General features: G+C 36.7%; 2 protein-coding genes across 2 annotated transcripts; both read right to left on the reverse strand.

The window, feature by feature from the left end:
- Nucleotides 1-722: 722 nt before the first annotated feature.
- Nucleotides 723-2,015, reverse strand: LOC102614488 (DELLA protein 1-like). Its single transcript, XM_006488931.2, has one exon. The coding sequence runs from the start codon at nucleotides 2,013-2,015 to the stop codon at nucleotides 723-725; it is 1,293 nt and encodes a 430-aa protein (XP_006488994.2).
- A 6,748-nt stretch (nucleotides 2,016-8,763) lies between these two features.
- LOC102613899 (GRAS family protein RAM1-like) lies at nucleotides 8,764-13,467 on the reverse strand. Its single transcript, XM_006488929.2, has 3 exons — nucleotides 12,304-13,467; nucleotides 12,097-12,123; nucleotides 8,764-9,072 (listed from the first exon to the last, which is right to left on the reverse strand). The coding sequence occupies exons 1-3, from the start codon at nucleotides 13,465-13,467 to the stop codon at nucleotides 8,764-8,766; spliced, it is 1,500 nt and encodes a 499-aa protein (XP_006488992.2).
- Nucleotides 13,468-15,290: the final 1,823 nt, after the last annotated feature.

Consider the following 15,290-nt stretch of genomic DNA (forward strand, 5'->3'; position numbering starts at 1 on the left):
AACTATTAGCCAGCAATACAAATAAAGAAGCAACGCAAGATAAAAAATAAAATGAGAGAATATATTATAAAGTGATTTTATTCATTCTAATTGTGTGTGTACAAAACAAAAAGATGAGCTCTCCTTTTATAGTTACATAATCACTCCATGAAATTAATGAAAAATTATGGATCATAATTCCTTGTGAGATAATGTGAGTTATAGGGAAACTAAAGGTTGCTAATGGGAGATAGTGAAGAGACTAAGAGATATATGTTATGAACATCTACATTTATTTTAATAAATTAATAACACTCTCCCTTGGATGTTCATTACAAAGAATATGCCTCATTAAAATCTTTACATAATTGTTATTATGTAATAACAATCAAATTAATTATGAGAAGATGAAAAGTCAAATCTAAAAGAAAATTTCTCTATTTATTAGATAATAAAAAATATACAAATATGAGAAATGATGATGCCACGTCACCTCCTCAAATCCCAACTTTATATATATATATATATACTATTTTGGACGTAGGATGTTTCCATTCTTAACTTAAATATTTGGCTAAGTGATGCCATTACATTTTGGGATTCTTAGTGCAGGCACTTTCTAGAGAAATTGAACGTCAAATCAGAGAATTTAATACATTTTTTCAATGGCGTCGTGTAAACTTTACTTTGGCTAGGATTTCCTGAGATGCTGGCAAGCCTAAAATCTGTATTGCAAATCTTCTCTACTCTCGGTGAAACTTCCAAACTGAAAGAGAAAGATGTGGTATTCCTTTCCATCCAATTATCAAGCATTCCCCATTCCTATCAATCGTGCAAGAACTCCCACAAGCAAAACTCCTAAGTATCAACTCTGCTTGAAACAACGACCATGAGCTAAGCTCTGCTTCAACCAAACCAAACCTGTTGAACAAATCCCTCCATCCATCAATCTTCATGTGCCCGAAAATCCTCTCCTCACCCTCACTTGCAATGATGTTCCGAATATGCTGACCTGCGTACATTTCTTCAAATGTCATCCGATTAGCATGACACCTATTCATACAAACTTCCAGGCAATCAAATAAAGCACCAAAATGAAAGAGTGTCCCAAAAAATCTGTCTTCGAAAGTCTGTAAATTATCATTTGATTCAACTTCAATGACGACCATAACGCATGGATTGATCTTTCTAAGCTCCGTGAGGAATGTTTCCAAACAATTCGGCTTTCTTATCATATGACTTAGGTGAACCGGTGAGTAGACAGCAACGACTTCACCTTCGTTCGTCTCAAAATCTTTGATGTCTGTTAAAAATGATATATTGAATGGAAAGGGTAAATTTATGGTTTCAGCAAAGTTGGCCAACCTATTTTCTATCTCCTCAAATTTCTGCTTTGATGGTGTTGTTCCGACCACCATTGTTATCTTAAGAAGCTCAGGTGGACACCCTTGTCGAGTTGCAAGAGCTTGCATGATCGCGGGACAGTGGGATCCAGTTCTGGTTGCAAGATCAATTATATGAATTTTTTTTGCTGATGACACATTTTCTATCACTGCTTGGATTCCTGCAAAGACAGTAACTTGATAAAAGGGGACTTTTTGATAACAGGCAATAAGAGCTTGCTTTGCACTTGCCATTACCTCTTCTGGGTGTAATAATAACATTACTTCTTCACTCTTCAGTCCCTTTGATGTGATCCTCCCAGTTTCTAGATTAAACCTCTCTCGGAGAGCCTTACTGAAGTAATGCACCAGTCTTTGAACCGGGTTGCCAGTTGTTGAAGAATACTTATCAACATGGTCTAGGAATATGCTAGCACGATCAAATTGTTGGCTGCCAATCTTCTCAGCAGAAAGTAATAGGAGATGAACAAGTTCCACACCCTTGATCCCCCCTTCAGGAAATCCAGTGGGAGAATTGCCACAGAAATGGTCAAGGCAGAAGAGATCGGGACGCCCGTGAAGAGAAAATTGAAGGTATCTTGTTATTGCAGCTCTTATGATATCTACTAATGATAATTCTCCCAAACCAGCCATGGCTCAAGTGGTTAAATCTTTTCTCTTCCTTCCCTTTTGAAGAATAATACTAGCTTCACACGACAATTGCCTTCTAAAAACTGTGTCATATCCTTTGGATTCACCGAATCACAAATAGGACAGATTTCTTATGCTTCGTGTGAAGTTACTAAAATATTTGTAGGAAGTGATGGTGACTTTATCTATAAGTGGTCCAAAGACAGAACAAGACATGCATATCTTAGATTTTAACGACTAAATCTTAAAGCTGTATTGAACATAATGACAAGGTTTTGCTTAAACTATAAGTTATCTTGCAATGTTTTTGTTGGATGTTGACAAGAGAAAAAGAGCTGGCATATGCTTTTGAGAAGTGCAATAGCATAATGTTGTTTCTTTGAGGTCGCTGCATTTATTGAGAACTGCTGGGCTTTTTGTTAACAAAACTACCAAGACATAGGGTGTCGTAGTTCTGCTAAGAAAATTAGAAATATTTTCTGGGTTCATGCAAAAAGATGAAAGAAAAGTTACTGGAAGAATCATGTTTAGTTTAGGTGCGAATTGTGGACTAAAACTATAAACAAGGTACTATATATAAAGATTATTTGTAAAACATTTATATATAGGGGAAAAGATGATAGCTAAGCTGCAGAATTTGTCTTGTACAATGGAATAATAATACTCATCTCAACCAAAACAATCAGAAGAAAAATAATCTGACAATAGAATGAGACAACATTGTTATTTCTTTTCAGAGAATAGAGTTCTGATATAATTAATAGTGGCTGTCTCAAGACGGATTGAGTCCACTTTATTTATTCCATTGGCTAAGTAGCAAAGGTCTTAATCCATACTGCGAGATCCCGAACTGAAGGAATAAAAGAATTGTGCTGCAAATACTTAAATTCTTATGAATTGCTTAAGTATGCAAGCAGAGCAGAAAGACAAACAACCTTTTCATATATTATGATGACATTCGAAAGATATACACATCCTTCACATATTTATACTAAACGTAAAAATGGTAGCTTGCTCAAAGGGAAAACAGAAATGAATAAGACAAAAGATTACAGCTGCACTAGCCAATCATTGAAAACATTCTAGAAACTCCAGCTTGCAGTATTCACGTGAAAATATTCCCCTGCATAACAGTTTTGCCAGCTCATTGAATACACCTCAGCTTCTTCATCAGCTGGCTGCTGGATATTGCTGCTCAGGTGGTGTGCCAACATGGCCTTGGGGTCAATTGTTGACTCATCTTCATAGTCTGAATTCTCAACACCCTCTCTCAAACTTAAGGTCTTGTCAAAGACATTAAGTTTGCTTCTAAATTGACTGAACTTGTAATAAGGCAATGGCTTGGTTAGTATGTCTGCAACTTGATCTCTGCTGGCTACAAAACTGATTTCCAGCTCTCCTTAAGTGACTTTGTCTCTAATGAAATAAAGGTCTATCTCAAAATGCTTTGTCTTTGAGTGATACACTGGATTTGTGGCTATTGCTGCTGCACTTGTGCTATCACTTAAGATCATTGGAACTCTTTGCATCTTGATTTCCAATTCACCAAACAGAGAATTTATCCAAGTGATTTCAGTAGTACACAAAGCTATGGCCCTGTACTCGGACTCAGCTGTCGATCTTGCTACCATGCCTTGCTTTCTTGAGCTCCAAGCTACTAAATTGTCTCCCAAAAACACACAATATCCACTTACTGATCTTCTGTCATCTGGATCACTAGTCCAGTCAGCATCAGTATAAGCTATCAAATCTAGATGTTCTGACTTCTGGAACTTTAAACACATGTTTGCAGTGCTCTTTAGGTACCTCAACACTCGTTTGCAAGCTGTCCAGTGAGATTGTCTTGGGTCAGACAGGTATTGGCTGAGCTTGTTAACAGAATATGCAAGCTCTGGTCTTGTTAGAACAGCATACTGTAGACTTCCTACAACACTCCTATAAAATGAGGGATTGTCAAGCTTGGTGCCTTCACCCTTCTTTAGTTTTTCTGCTGTGCTGAATGGTGACTCTATTCCCTTGCAACTCTCCATCTCTGTTTTAGCTAATAGGTCTTGAACATATTTAGCTTGAGAGAGCATAATGGAGTTCTGATTTCTTATAACCTGTATCCCAAGGAAGTAGCTTAAATTTCCAAGATCTTTCAGTGCAAAGGCTCCACTTAACTTTCCTATCACTTCCTCAATACCCTTGCTGTTATTTCCAGTCACAATTATGTCATCTACATACACAAGCACAATGATTATTTCAGCACTGCTTCTTTTGAAGAATAGAGAAGTATCACACTTGGAGTTGTTGAATCCCCAAGAGCACAGAGCATTCTTTAATTTGTCAAACCATGCTCTGGGTGCTTGTCTCAGTCCATAAAGAGCTTTCTTGAGCTTGCATATGTAGTTTGGTCTTCTCCTATCCTCAAATCCCTCAGGTTGTGGCATGTACACTGTCTCTGTCAGATCTCCATTCAGAAATGCATTATTTATGTCAACCTGCCTCAACAGCCAATCATTACTTACAGCCAAAGTTAAAATGATTCTGATTGTTGCAGCTTTAACCACAGGGCTGAAAGTCTCATTAAAGTCAAGTCCTGGTGTCTGCAGAAACCCCTTCACGACAAGTCTAGCTTTGTATCTATTTATGGTGCCATCTGGATTTTCCTTTACTTTGTACACCCATTTGTTGCCAATGAGTTTGTAGTTCTGGTCATGTGGAATTAAGGTCCAGGTTTGGTTTTTGACAAGAGCATTATATTCATCTTCCATTGCTCTTCTTCATTTAGGATCTTTCAGTGCCACAGTGGAGTCAGGGGGTAAGGAAGTTTGAGATTGAGTGGATGTTTGATAAACCTTTGGCTTGAAAATCCCTGCTTTTGACCTAGTGATCATGGGATGTAAGGAGGCTTGAGTGTTTGGTTCTGTTATGGGAGGCAAGGTGCAGTTTTCTACTGAGGTATTTGGTGAGAGTTCAACAGGTGAGTGGTTGTCTGATATAGAGTTGAGGCTCAAATTCTGACAAGCTTCATCTTGACTAAAACTTGGGAGCTGTTCTGAGTTTCCAGCAGTGGCCTGAGATTGACTATGAGCTGCATTTTGTTGTGTTGACTCAGGAGGAACACTAGTGGAGAAAGATACAACTTGAAATTTTTCTAGAATTGTGGGGGAATCATTTTGGTCAGTGAGCCTTTGCTTGCAGAAATTTGAGTCATTTTGAAAAGGGAATGAATGTTCATTAAATTTGACACTGGCTGAAATGTAGATCCTCCCAGAATGATGCATGCAAATGTAACCTTTGTGACTGATGCTAATGCCTAGTAGTGTGCACTTGGAAGTGTGAAAATCAAACTTATGCTTGTTGTAGGGTCTTAAGTATGGATAACATTCACAACCGAAAACTTTAATTTGGGAATAATCTGGTTTGGTGAGATATAACAGCTCAAATGGAGTTTTGTTTTCAAGAATAGGTGAGGTTAATCTGTTTATGATGTAGGTGGCATAGCTGAAAGCTTCTTGCCAATATCTCAAAGGCATTTTTGCTTGGGCTAGTAATGTTAGGCCAGTTTCCACAATGTGTCTGTGCTTTCTCTCCACCTTTCCATTTTGTTCATGTAAATAAGGGCATGAGTGTCTTAAGGCTATTCCTTCTTTCTTGAGAAAGGGTTCGAAAGTTTTAAACTCCCCACCCATGTCTGTTTGTAAAGCCTTGATTCTTAAATTTAGCTGATTTTCTACTTGGTTTTTAAACACAATGAATGTGTCAAGGGCCTGTGATTTTGTTGTTAAGGGAAACAACCATGTGTATCTTGTCTTGTCATCCACAAATGATATGTAATATTTGTGTCCATGGGTAGATGGAATGGGTGCTGGTCCCCAGAGATCACTGTGTATTAGTTCTAAGGCTGTGCTGGTCTTGGTTTCAATGCTTTTAAAGTTCAGTTTTGATTGCTTTCCATACTGACAAGCATTACAGAATAAGGGAAAGATATTTTTATTTAAGTTGAGCTGATTACAAGATAATAGAGTATTTTTCAGAACTGACTCATTTGGATGCCCCAGCCTATGGTGCCAGAGATCCATTTCATTTGTTTTAAGATCCCTACTGCTTGTATCAGCTCTACTGGACTCGACAACACTGGCACCAACACTGGCACCTAAAGACTCATTACTACTGAAATTGAAACATGCCATTGACATTGGATTGCTAATGCAACTTATTGACTCGGGTATTGGAAATGAAGATAGCTCAGCAGCATAAGTAACCTTGTTGCCACTCAAATGAGTTAGCATGCACAGCAACTCATATAGTCCATCTCTAGCCACTCCTTTCACCAGAATTCTCCCTTGGCTCTTGTCCTTGATGAAGCAAACAGATTTTTGAAACTCAACATCAATATCATTATCATGAAGCAATTTAGAAACACTAATGAGATTTTTGGTAATATCAGGTACAAACAAAATATGATTTAATTTGATATGTTTGTGTGGACTGTAAGTGGGCAATATAGAATAACCAATGTGAGAGATGTGAAGTTTGTTACCATTACCAACAGTGAGCTTGTCATTACCTTGGTACTCTGAGTTCAGGTTCATGTTTCCAATAGTATTGGTCACATGATTTGTGGCACCACTGTCAATGTACCAGGCATTGCTGCTTTGTCCTTTTGCTGTGGCCATGTAGGCTCCTCTCCTCCTATTTGGCTGTGGCACATAATTTTTCTTAAACCTATGCCAGCATTCAGCAGCTGTGTGTCCCATTTTGAGGCAGATTTGGCATGGACCCTTTGGCTCAGAACCTTCACCTTCTGCAGCAGCTTTGCCTTTGCCTTTGTCTTGAATATTTTGATTTCCCTGACCATGACCACCATTGCCACCATTTCCAGTGCCACCACCAGGATTTCTGAAGACTATCCCAGGTTGTTGCTGACTGCCAAATCTTTCACCATTGCCCCAGTTCCTCCTGCCATTTCTCATCTGTGTGAAGTTAGCCTCAAGAGTCCCTGGGCTGAGGTTTTGCTCAGTCCTGGTTTCTTGGCTGAGGAGCATGCTGTAGACCTCTGACAATGAAGGAGTTTCTGGCATAGAGTTAATGTTAGTGACAACAGAGTCATATTCAGATCCTACTCCAGCTAAGACACACATAATAAAGTCCTCATCACTCATGTTATTTCCAGCTGCTCTGAGTGTGTTTAGGATAGTTTTCATCCTGGAGTAATAATCATGGATTGTAAGAGAGCCCTTTTTAGTGGTTTGAATCTGTGTCCTCAAATATAGGATTCTAGCTCTTGTTCTTGCACCATACTGATTGGTGAGAGTTGTCCAAACTTCATGTGAAGTAGAACAATCCACCACAGTGCCGAGGACACCCTCACTGAGAGATGAGAGCAACCAGCTCAAAAGAATGTGATCCTGTTTCTTCCAGATTTGATATTCTGGATTTTGGTGGGTAATGGTAGCTTGGTTAGGTCCAGGACTGGTGAAATATCTGGGGGGACAGGTATAGCTTCCATTTATGAAGCCTTCGAGCTCATTTGCTCGTATGCTGGAGACCACTTGTGATCTCCAGAGCATGAAATTGTTCTGTGTTAGCTTGATGGGAGTGGTGAACACATATGTGTTGCTGGTGATATGTTGGGTAGGAGATGGGTTCATTATGGTCACATTTCTTGTGTTATTATCTGGATTCTGATTGTCGATATTTTCAGGTTGGTTTTGATTCAAATCATTTGGTTGATCATCTGGATTTTCCAGAGTTTGATTCATGTTTGTTTGTGAATTTCTGCTGCTTTCCATAGCTCAAAGTTGCTCTGATACCAACTTAAATTCTTATGAATTGCTTAAGTATGCAAGCAGAGCAGAAAGACAAACAACCTTTTCATATATTATGATGACATTCGAAAGATATACACATCCTTCACATATTTATACTAAACGTAAAAATGGTAGCTTGCTCAAAGGGAAAACAGAAATGAATAAGACAAAAGATTACAGCTGCACTAGCCAATCATTGAAAACATTCTAGAAACTCCAGCTTGCAGTATTCACGTGAAAATATTCCCCTGCATAACAGTTTTGCCAGCTCATTGAATACACCTCAGCTTCTTCATCAGCTGGCTGCTGGATATTGCTGCTCAGGTGGTGTGCCAACATGGCCTTGGGGTCAATTGTTGACTCATCTTCATAGTCTGAATTCTCAACACAAATAACATAGGCAATTTTAGTAGTTATAAATTCCACAATTCAACTCCTTCTCTAGTATTGCTGAAACTTCCGAACGGAAAGAGAAGGATGTGGTGACCCTTTCCATCCTATAATTAGGCATTTTCCATTCCTACCAATTGTGCAAGAACTCGCACAAGAGAAATTCTTAAGCAACAATTCTGCTTGAAATATGGAAGATGTACTAATTTCTGCTTATACCATTCCAAATTCGGGAAAAAGTTTCCTCCAAGCATCGATCTTCATGTGCCCGAAAATCATCAATTCGCCTTCATTTGCATTTTGCAGTAGTAGCAAATATGCTGATCTAAGAACATTTCTTTGAATGTCAACCATTTTGGATCGCATGGCACCATACAAGCTTCCAGGCAATCTAGAGCAGAACTATAGTGAAAGAGTGCCTCAAAAAAGCGGTCTTCAAACGTCGATAAATTATGATTTGCTTCAACTTCAATGACCACCATCACGGTTTAATGTGTCTTACCACTTACCAGTGACATTACCCAATCAGGCTGTCTTGTCATTTGACTTGGCACAAGGGGACACTAGACAGCTAATTCTTCACCGGTGTTCAATTCAAATATTCCTTTGCGAAGATCTCTAGTTTCTGTTGCGAAAGCAATTTTGGATGAAAAGGGTAAGTTTAAGGTCTCAGCAAAGTAAGCGAACATTTTTCCTGTCTCCTCAACTTTTTGCTTCGATGTTGTTCTAACTGCAGTTGCCTTCAGAAGCTCAAGTGGACATTCTTGTCGAGTCGCAAGAGGTTGCGTGTGCTCCACTTCTGATTGCAAGGTTAATGAAATAACTCTTTTTGCCGATGCCACATTTTCTGCTATTGCTTGCATCCCTGCATACTGCGTAACTTGATAAAATGGAAATTCAAGGTAACAGGCAATTAGAGCAGGTTTCAAACTTAGAATTTCCTCTTCTGGGATGCAACAGCTTGATTTCCTCATCTTTTACTCCCTTTCATGTGATTCTCCCTGTGTCCTGGTTCAACCTTTCTTGAATAGCTTTACTGAAATGATGAACAAGTCTTTCTACTGCATTACCTACTTTGGAAGAAAAGTTTTCAAAATCGTCTAGCAATATGCTAGCATGATCAGATTGTTGGCTGCCAATCTTCTCAGCACATACCATTAGCAACTGCACAAGTTCCACTTCAAAACTCGTGCGGGAAGAAGATCGTAAGTATCTTGTTATTGCAGCTCTTATGACATCTACGGTTGATCATTCTCTGGAGCCCGCCACGGCTCAATTGAATGAAAGCTGGTATCCTTATTCTCAGTACTTCAAACCCACTTACTTTGGCAATGCAAATATAAGAGAAATAAAAAGTATTTTCCACCTCCAGACCTTTCAGAAAATTACAACGGCACCATACGAAGTTGCAACCTTTACGTTCTAAAAAAGTCAATTTAATCCCTTGGATTTATCAAATCACAGGTGGAGATTGGCCCATAGGAATAGATAGGACATTTTATTTTTTTAATTATGGTTATTGTTCAGATACTATAAGAGCTCTAAGGTGATGGAAACTAACTTCGTCAACAATAGAAGAAGACAAGCATGTCTTATTTTTCGACAGTAGCTTAATACTACCTTGATTATTATGAGAAGATATGAATTGAAGGACGGTTCTTTAGAACTTGACATTGCTTTTTGTTTGCTATTGAACAAGAAAGAAAGCTGCTGATATGTTTATGAACTTCCTTCGATCAAGACCACACAAAATGAGAAGTGCAGGGCAATTCTGAAGTTAAAAGAACTATTTGCCAAAGTGAATGCCAACCCTATGACTTTATGGTATAAAGTGCTTGAAAATTGAAGTCATGGATCGAATTTATATTCTTCAAGTGACATATTTTATAAATATAAGTGTGTATCTTAAGGTTGTTTCATTATCGGTCACAAATGTCATAACCAAATTACATTCAAGAGATACATAAGGTTAAATTATTGTATGTGCGATACATAGTTTAAAAAATAAATAATTCTAAATATGAAGGACGAACAAATTAAGTAATAAATACCATTACCAAATAATAGTGCGTGGTCCACTATAGATAATGGATCAACGATTTAGATTTCACCTAAAATAAGTAGGTAAGATTAATGGCTAGTGTTAAATCATTGCATGTGCGAAACATGGTCCACAAAATAAATACTTAAATAGTAGTAAATAAGAAAGACGAACAAAGTAATCAAATACCATGTCATCATATTTATAAAAAAAAATATAAAAAAAAAGATAGGGAAAACTTAAAATGCTTATAATTATAACAATATAACCGGACATTGCTACGTTTAGTTATAGCCTGTAGATCCACTAAAAAAAACTCGAAAATTTACATATAATACTTACGAATTTATCCATGCATATACATGTATATTTAAAGTACAAAATGAGCCCCTTGATCCCCCCCAAAAAAAAGAGAATTAATAAAAAAAAGGGGGGAAAAATCTTATCCAATTTGGGAAATTGCGTCACCCAAAAATCCAAATCACACTCGATTGATTAACCTACATTTATATATCATTATTAATGAATTAATATAATTGTTACTATTAATTAATATATTATTAACAATAATATCTTAATAATTATTGTTCTTGAATAAATAATCACAATAATTAATATTACTATTATTAATTAATTACTATACTATTATAATAATTATTAATATAATTATAATAATTAATTAAATAATATATTTATTACTAATAATTAATATATTTATTACTAATAATTAATATATTATTAACAATAATTATTAATAATTATAATTTTTGAATAAATAATCACAATAATTAATATATTATTTTAATTAAGTAATTAATATTAATATTATTAGTTAATATATTTTTATAATAATTGTTAATGTAGTTATTATAATTAATTTTTTTTTTTACAATTAATTAATATATTTGTTAATGGTAATTATGACAATAATCCATTAAGTACTTTTTAGTAATTTGTTACAATCTACTCATTCTTATTCCGATTCCAAGACAAAGTAAACACATTAATGACAATCCAACTTATTCCGATTTCGATTCTTACAGTTCAAGTAAACAAATTATTTTAATTCTTATTCCAACTCATTTCCATTCATGTCGATTTCAATTCCAGCTCATTCTGATTCCAGTTTAATAAACGCAACATTCAAATACTTAAAAGATTCTCATTATGCAATAGCAACATCTCCGTTGATGGCATTACTCTTCTTTCCAAAGTCCCCGTGAACGTAGCTCTATCACCTTTCTCTTCACTTCCTCATAGCTCAGACACCGACTCCATTCCTCCTCATATACTAAAATTTGCCTCTTCCAAATCCAAAAACGGTGCCTTTCTCGGCTTGTCCGTGAAGCAAGCTCAAGACAGAATCTTGAACCCCATAGGCAAACTCCTTAAGACCTTAACAGGAAGTTTTTGAGCCGCTTTCGGTTCAAAACTTGGTGGTCAACTATGCGGGTTGGTTCAAGTGCCTCTGATTTGCAAATGGAGACTCAGCTGATTCTCTTGCAACTCCCTGAACTTAACTCATTTGCTGTACTAATCCCTCTAATAGAAGGCAAAGTGAATGCCAACCCTGTGACTTTATGGTATAAAGTGGTTGAAAAGTGAAGTCATGGGTCGAATTTATATTCTTCAAGGGACATTTTTTATAAATATAAGTGTGTATCTTAAGGTTGTTTCATTATCAGTCACAAATGTCATAACCAAATTACATTCAAGAGTTTTTTTTTTTCAGCTTTACGGAACTTCCAAGCAGAAACAGAAAATATTGCTCTCCTTTTTCATCCAACAGTGGGGGGTACTTTACATGTTAGCAATTGTGCAAGAGTTGCGACGCTTAGTTTTCTTTCTATCATACCTGAACCACTGGAAGAAAAGAATTATCCTGCAAGTAGCATAGGCAATTTCAGGAGAGTCATAAAATCCGTAATGCAGTCCTCCTCTTGTTTTGATGGAACTTCCAAACAGAAAGAGAAAGCTGTGGTGACCCCTTCCATCCAACAATTAGGCATTGTCCATTCCTATCCAATGTTAAATAACTTGCAAAAGCAAAATTTTTAATTACCAGTTCTGCTTGAAATAAGGATGACGTGCTGAGTTCTGCTTCCACCATGCCAAACCTGTGAAAAAATTTCCTCCAAGCATCAATCTTCATATGCCTGAAAATCCTCTCCTCGCCTTCCGTTGCAATGATATTTCGAATATGCTGACCTAAGTACATTTCTTCAAATGTCACCCTCTCTGGATCGCATCGAGCCATACTGACTTTCAAGCAATCAAAAGAAGCACTATAGTGGAAGAGCACTTCAAAAAAACGATCTTCAAAATTTTGCGAGTTATGATTTGCTTCAACTTCAATGATCACCATCACGCATGGACTTATTTTCCTAAGCATTTTGATTAAGAAATCCGGATGTCTTGTTCGACTTAGCAGGATGGGAGAGTAGACGGCTACAGCTTCACCCGCGTTCAAGTCAAATTTATCTTCATTTAGATCTTTAGTTTCTGTTACCATAACAATCTTAAATGAAAAGGGTAAGTTCCAGGTCTCAGCAAAGTAAGCCAACCTTTTACCTGTCTCCTCCATTCTTTGCTTTGATGATGATCCAACTGCAGTAATCTTAAGAAGCTTAACTGGACATTCTTGTCGAGTTGCCAAAGCTTGCATTAACACCATACAGTGTGATCCACTTCTGATTGCAAGGTCAATGAGATGAATTCTTTTTGCTGAGGCCACACGTTCTATGATTGCTTGGGTTCCTGCAAACAGTGTTGCTTGATAAAAGGATGATTCTTTGTAACAGGCAACGAGAGCAGGCCTCAAACTCAAAATTGTCTCTTCCGGTTGTAACAACTTAATTTCTTCACCTTTCACTCTCTTTGATGTGATTTTTCCAGTTTCCCTATTAAACCTCTCCTGAAGAGCTTTGACGAAATAATGAACAACTCTTTCAACTGAGTTGCCTATTTTCGAAGAAAAATTTTCACAATGGTCTAGCAACGTGCTAGCACGATCAAATTGTTGGCTGCCTATCTTCTCAGCACAAAGTATTAGCAAATGCACAAGTTCCACATCTTTACTCTCCTCTTCAGAGATATTGATAGCAGAACCGCCGCAGAAATGGTAGAGCAGGGAGAGATTGGAACTTGAGTGGGAAGAAGACTGAAGGTATATTGCTGTTGCAGCTCTTATGACATCTACTGTTGATAATTCTCTGAAACCAGCCATGTTTCAAGGCAGTTATCCTTTTACTCAATACTTCAAACCCACTTCTTTGGTAATGCATATATAATATAAGAGAAATAGGGAATATCTCCTCATTTCGAGGCTTTTCAGAAAATAACAATAGCTTCGTACAAAATGTCCAACATTTACATTTTAGAAAACTCAATCATCTCCTTCGGATTTATCAAATCACAGACGGGGATTAGCTCATAGGATAGGACCGTTTCTAATATGAATATTTATATGTGCGCGTGTGTGTGTGTGTGTTTATCTATACTAAGAGATCTGATACGATGGAAGCTGAGTGGTCATCAACAGAAGAAGACCAGAATTTATTAGAGTTTATCAATTGTAAAATCTACCTTGATAATTATGACAAGCCATGAATTGAAATCATGCGTTGAATTTATATTCTCTAAGGGACACGTGGTTTAGAAATACGCTTATGTATCTTATGGTTGTTTCATCTTAACCATACACACTCAATAACAAATAATCAGAATGTGCTTGTTTCATTTCTATCAGACAAGTCATAACCAAATTACAGTAGCTCTTTCAAGAGAGTTCTTTTCTATTTTAGTTGATATCTTTCCTCATCCTTCAATCATTGTGATCCAGTTCAAAGAGTTGTGTTCTACTTTATTGAAGCTCTCCGGAAGATTATTGGTTTGCTGGTTCCACATATTCATTATCATTGGGATCACTGTGGGCGAAAATATTCAATAAATCTTGCTCTTGCTGCCTTCATTACTTCTTTGGCTCACAATGCCAGGGTACTGGTTCCGCTGCAAACTGCGATACAGCTCGTTCATTCAGTTATTTCACTTTCAAATGCTAGAACTCAGTCCCATATGGCTTCAGAAGTTCCAATATGGATGGCCTTTTCTCCTCTGATTCAGTTCAATCGAGTTTTCAGAATGGTTTTTACTGAGCTGTGTCCCACGTTACTTAGTGAAGGGGAGATATTTTTGAGAATAGGTAACTTTACCTATTATGCTAGTTTTTTTAATTGGATACTTAGAAATTTTAGGCCTCAGGTGTGTCGAACGAAAAGATTAGGATCCGGTGGTAGTTTTATCCAGGGATAAATTATTGAGATGTGTCCCACATTAACTAATAAAGAGGAGATATTTGGGTTTATTTATCTGAGGGGGAAATTGTTGAGATGTGTCCCACATTGATTAATAAAGGACAGATACTTAGGTTTATAAGAAAAATAGGTCACTCAACCCAATAAATTAGTTTTTTGGATTGAATACTTAAAAATCATAAGCCAACCCCCCAACATTTTTTAATTATTTAAACTGCCCTTTAAAGCCAGTGGCATGTTTCTGTTATCGATGAGATTAGTCATGATAACATACTAGAGCTTTTACTTCCCTTTTAAGGTTTTGACTTCCCTTCTAAGGTTCTATTTGGGATTGAGGTGTTGTAACTTTTAAGTTATAGCTGTTGTAGAAAAAAATTATAATTATAAAATAAAAGTTAATAATTGGTAGTAGATATAAATTTTAAATAATAATTTTGACAAGCTTATTAAAGATATAATAAATTTTATATGAAAAATCATATCGACATAACTTTAAAAGTATAACAGCTAATGTTTACTACTTCAGTGTTGTAACATTTAAGTTACATCGGGCTAACCCTCAATTCCAAAAGCAACCTAACTCATAAAGGTTAAAGAAAGTCAAAACAAAGTGCACACAGCAGGAAGCCATGAATTCATCGAAACTTGAGCTTCTTCTTGTGGTGAGACTAAAACAAGTATTAACGTGCAAACAAACCAGGAAGCCGGCAACCGGCAGCAAAAACAACATTGCAAG

The sequence above is a fragment of the Citrus sinensis genome, chromosome 1 (genome assembly GCF_022201045.2).
Source record: "Citrus sinensis cultivar Valencia sweet orange chromosome 1, DVS_A1.0, whole genome shotgun sequence".
NCBI classification, from domain to species: Eukaryota; Viridiplantae; Streptophyta; class Magnoliopsida; order Sapindales; family Rutaceae; genus Citrus; species Citrus sinensis.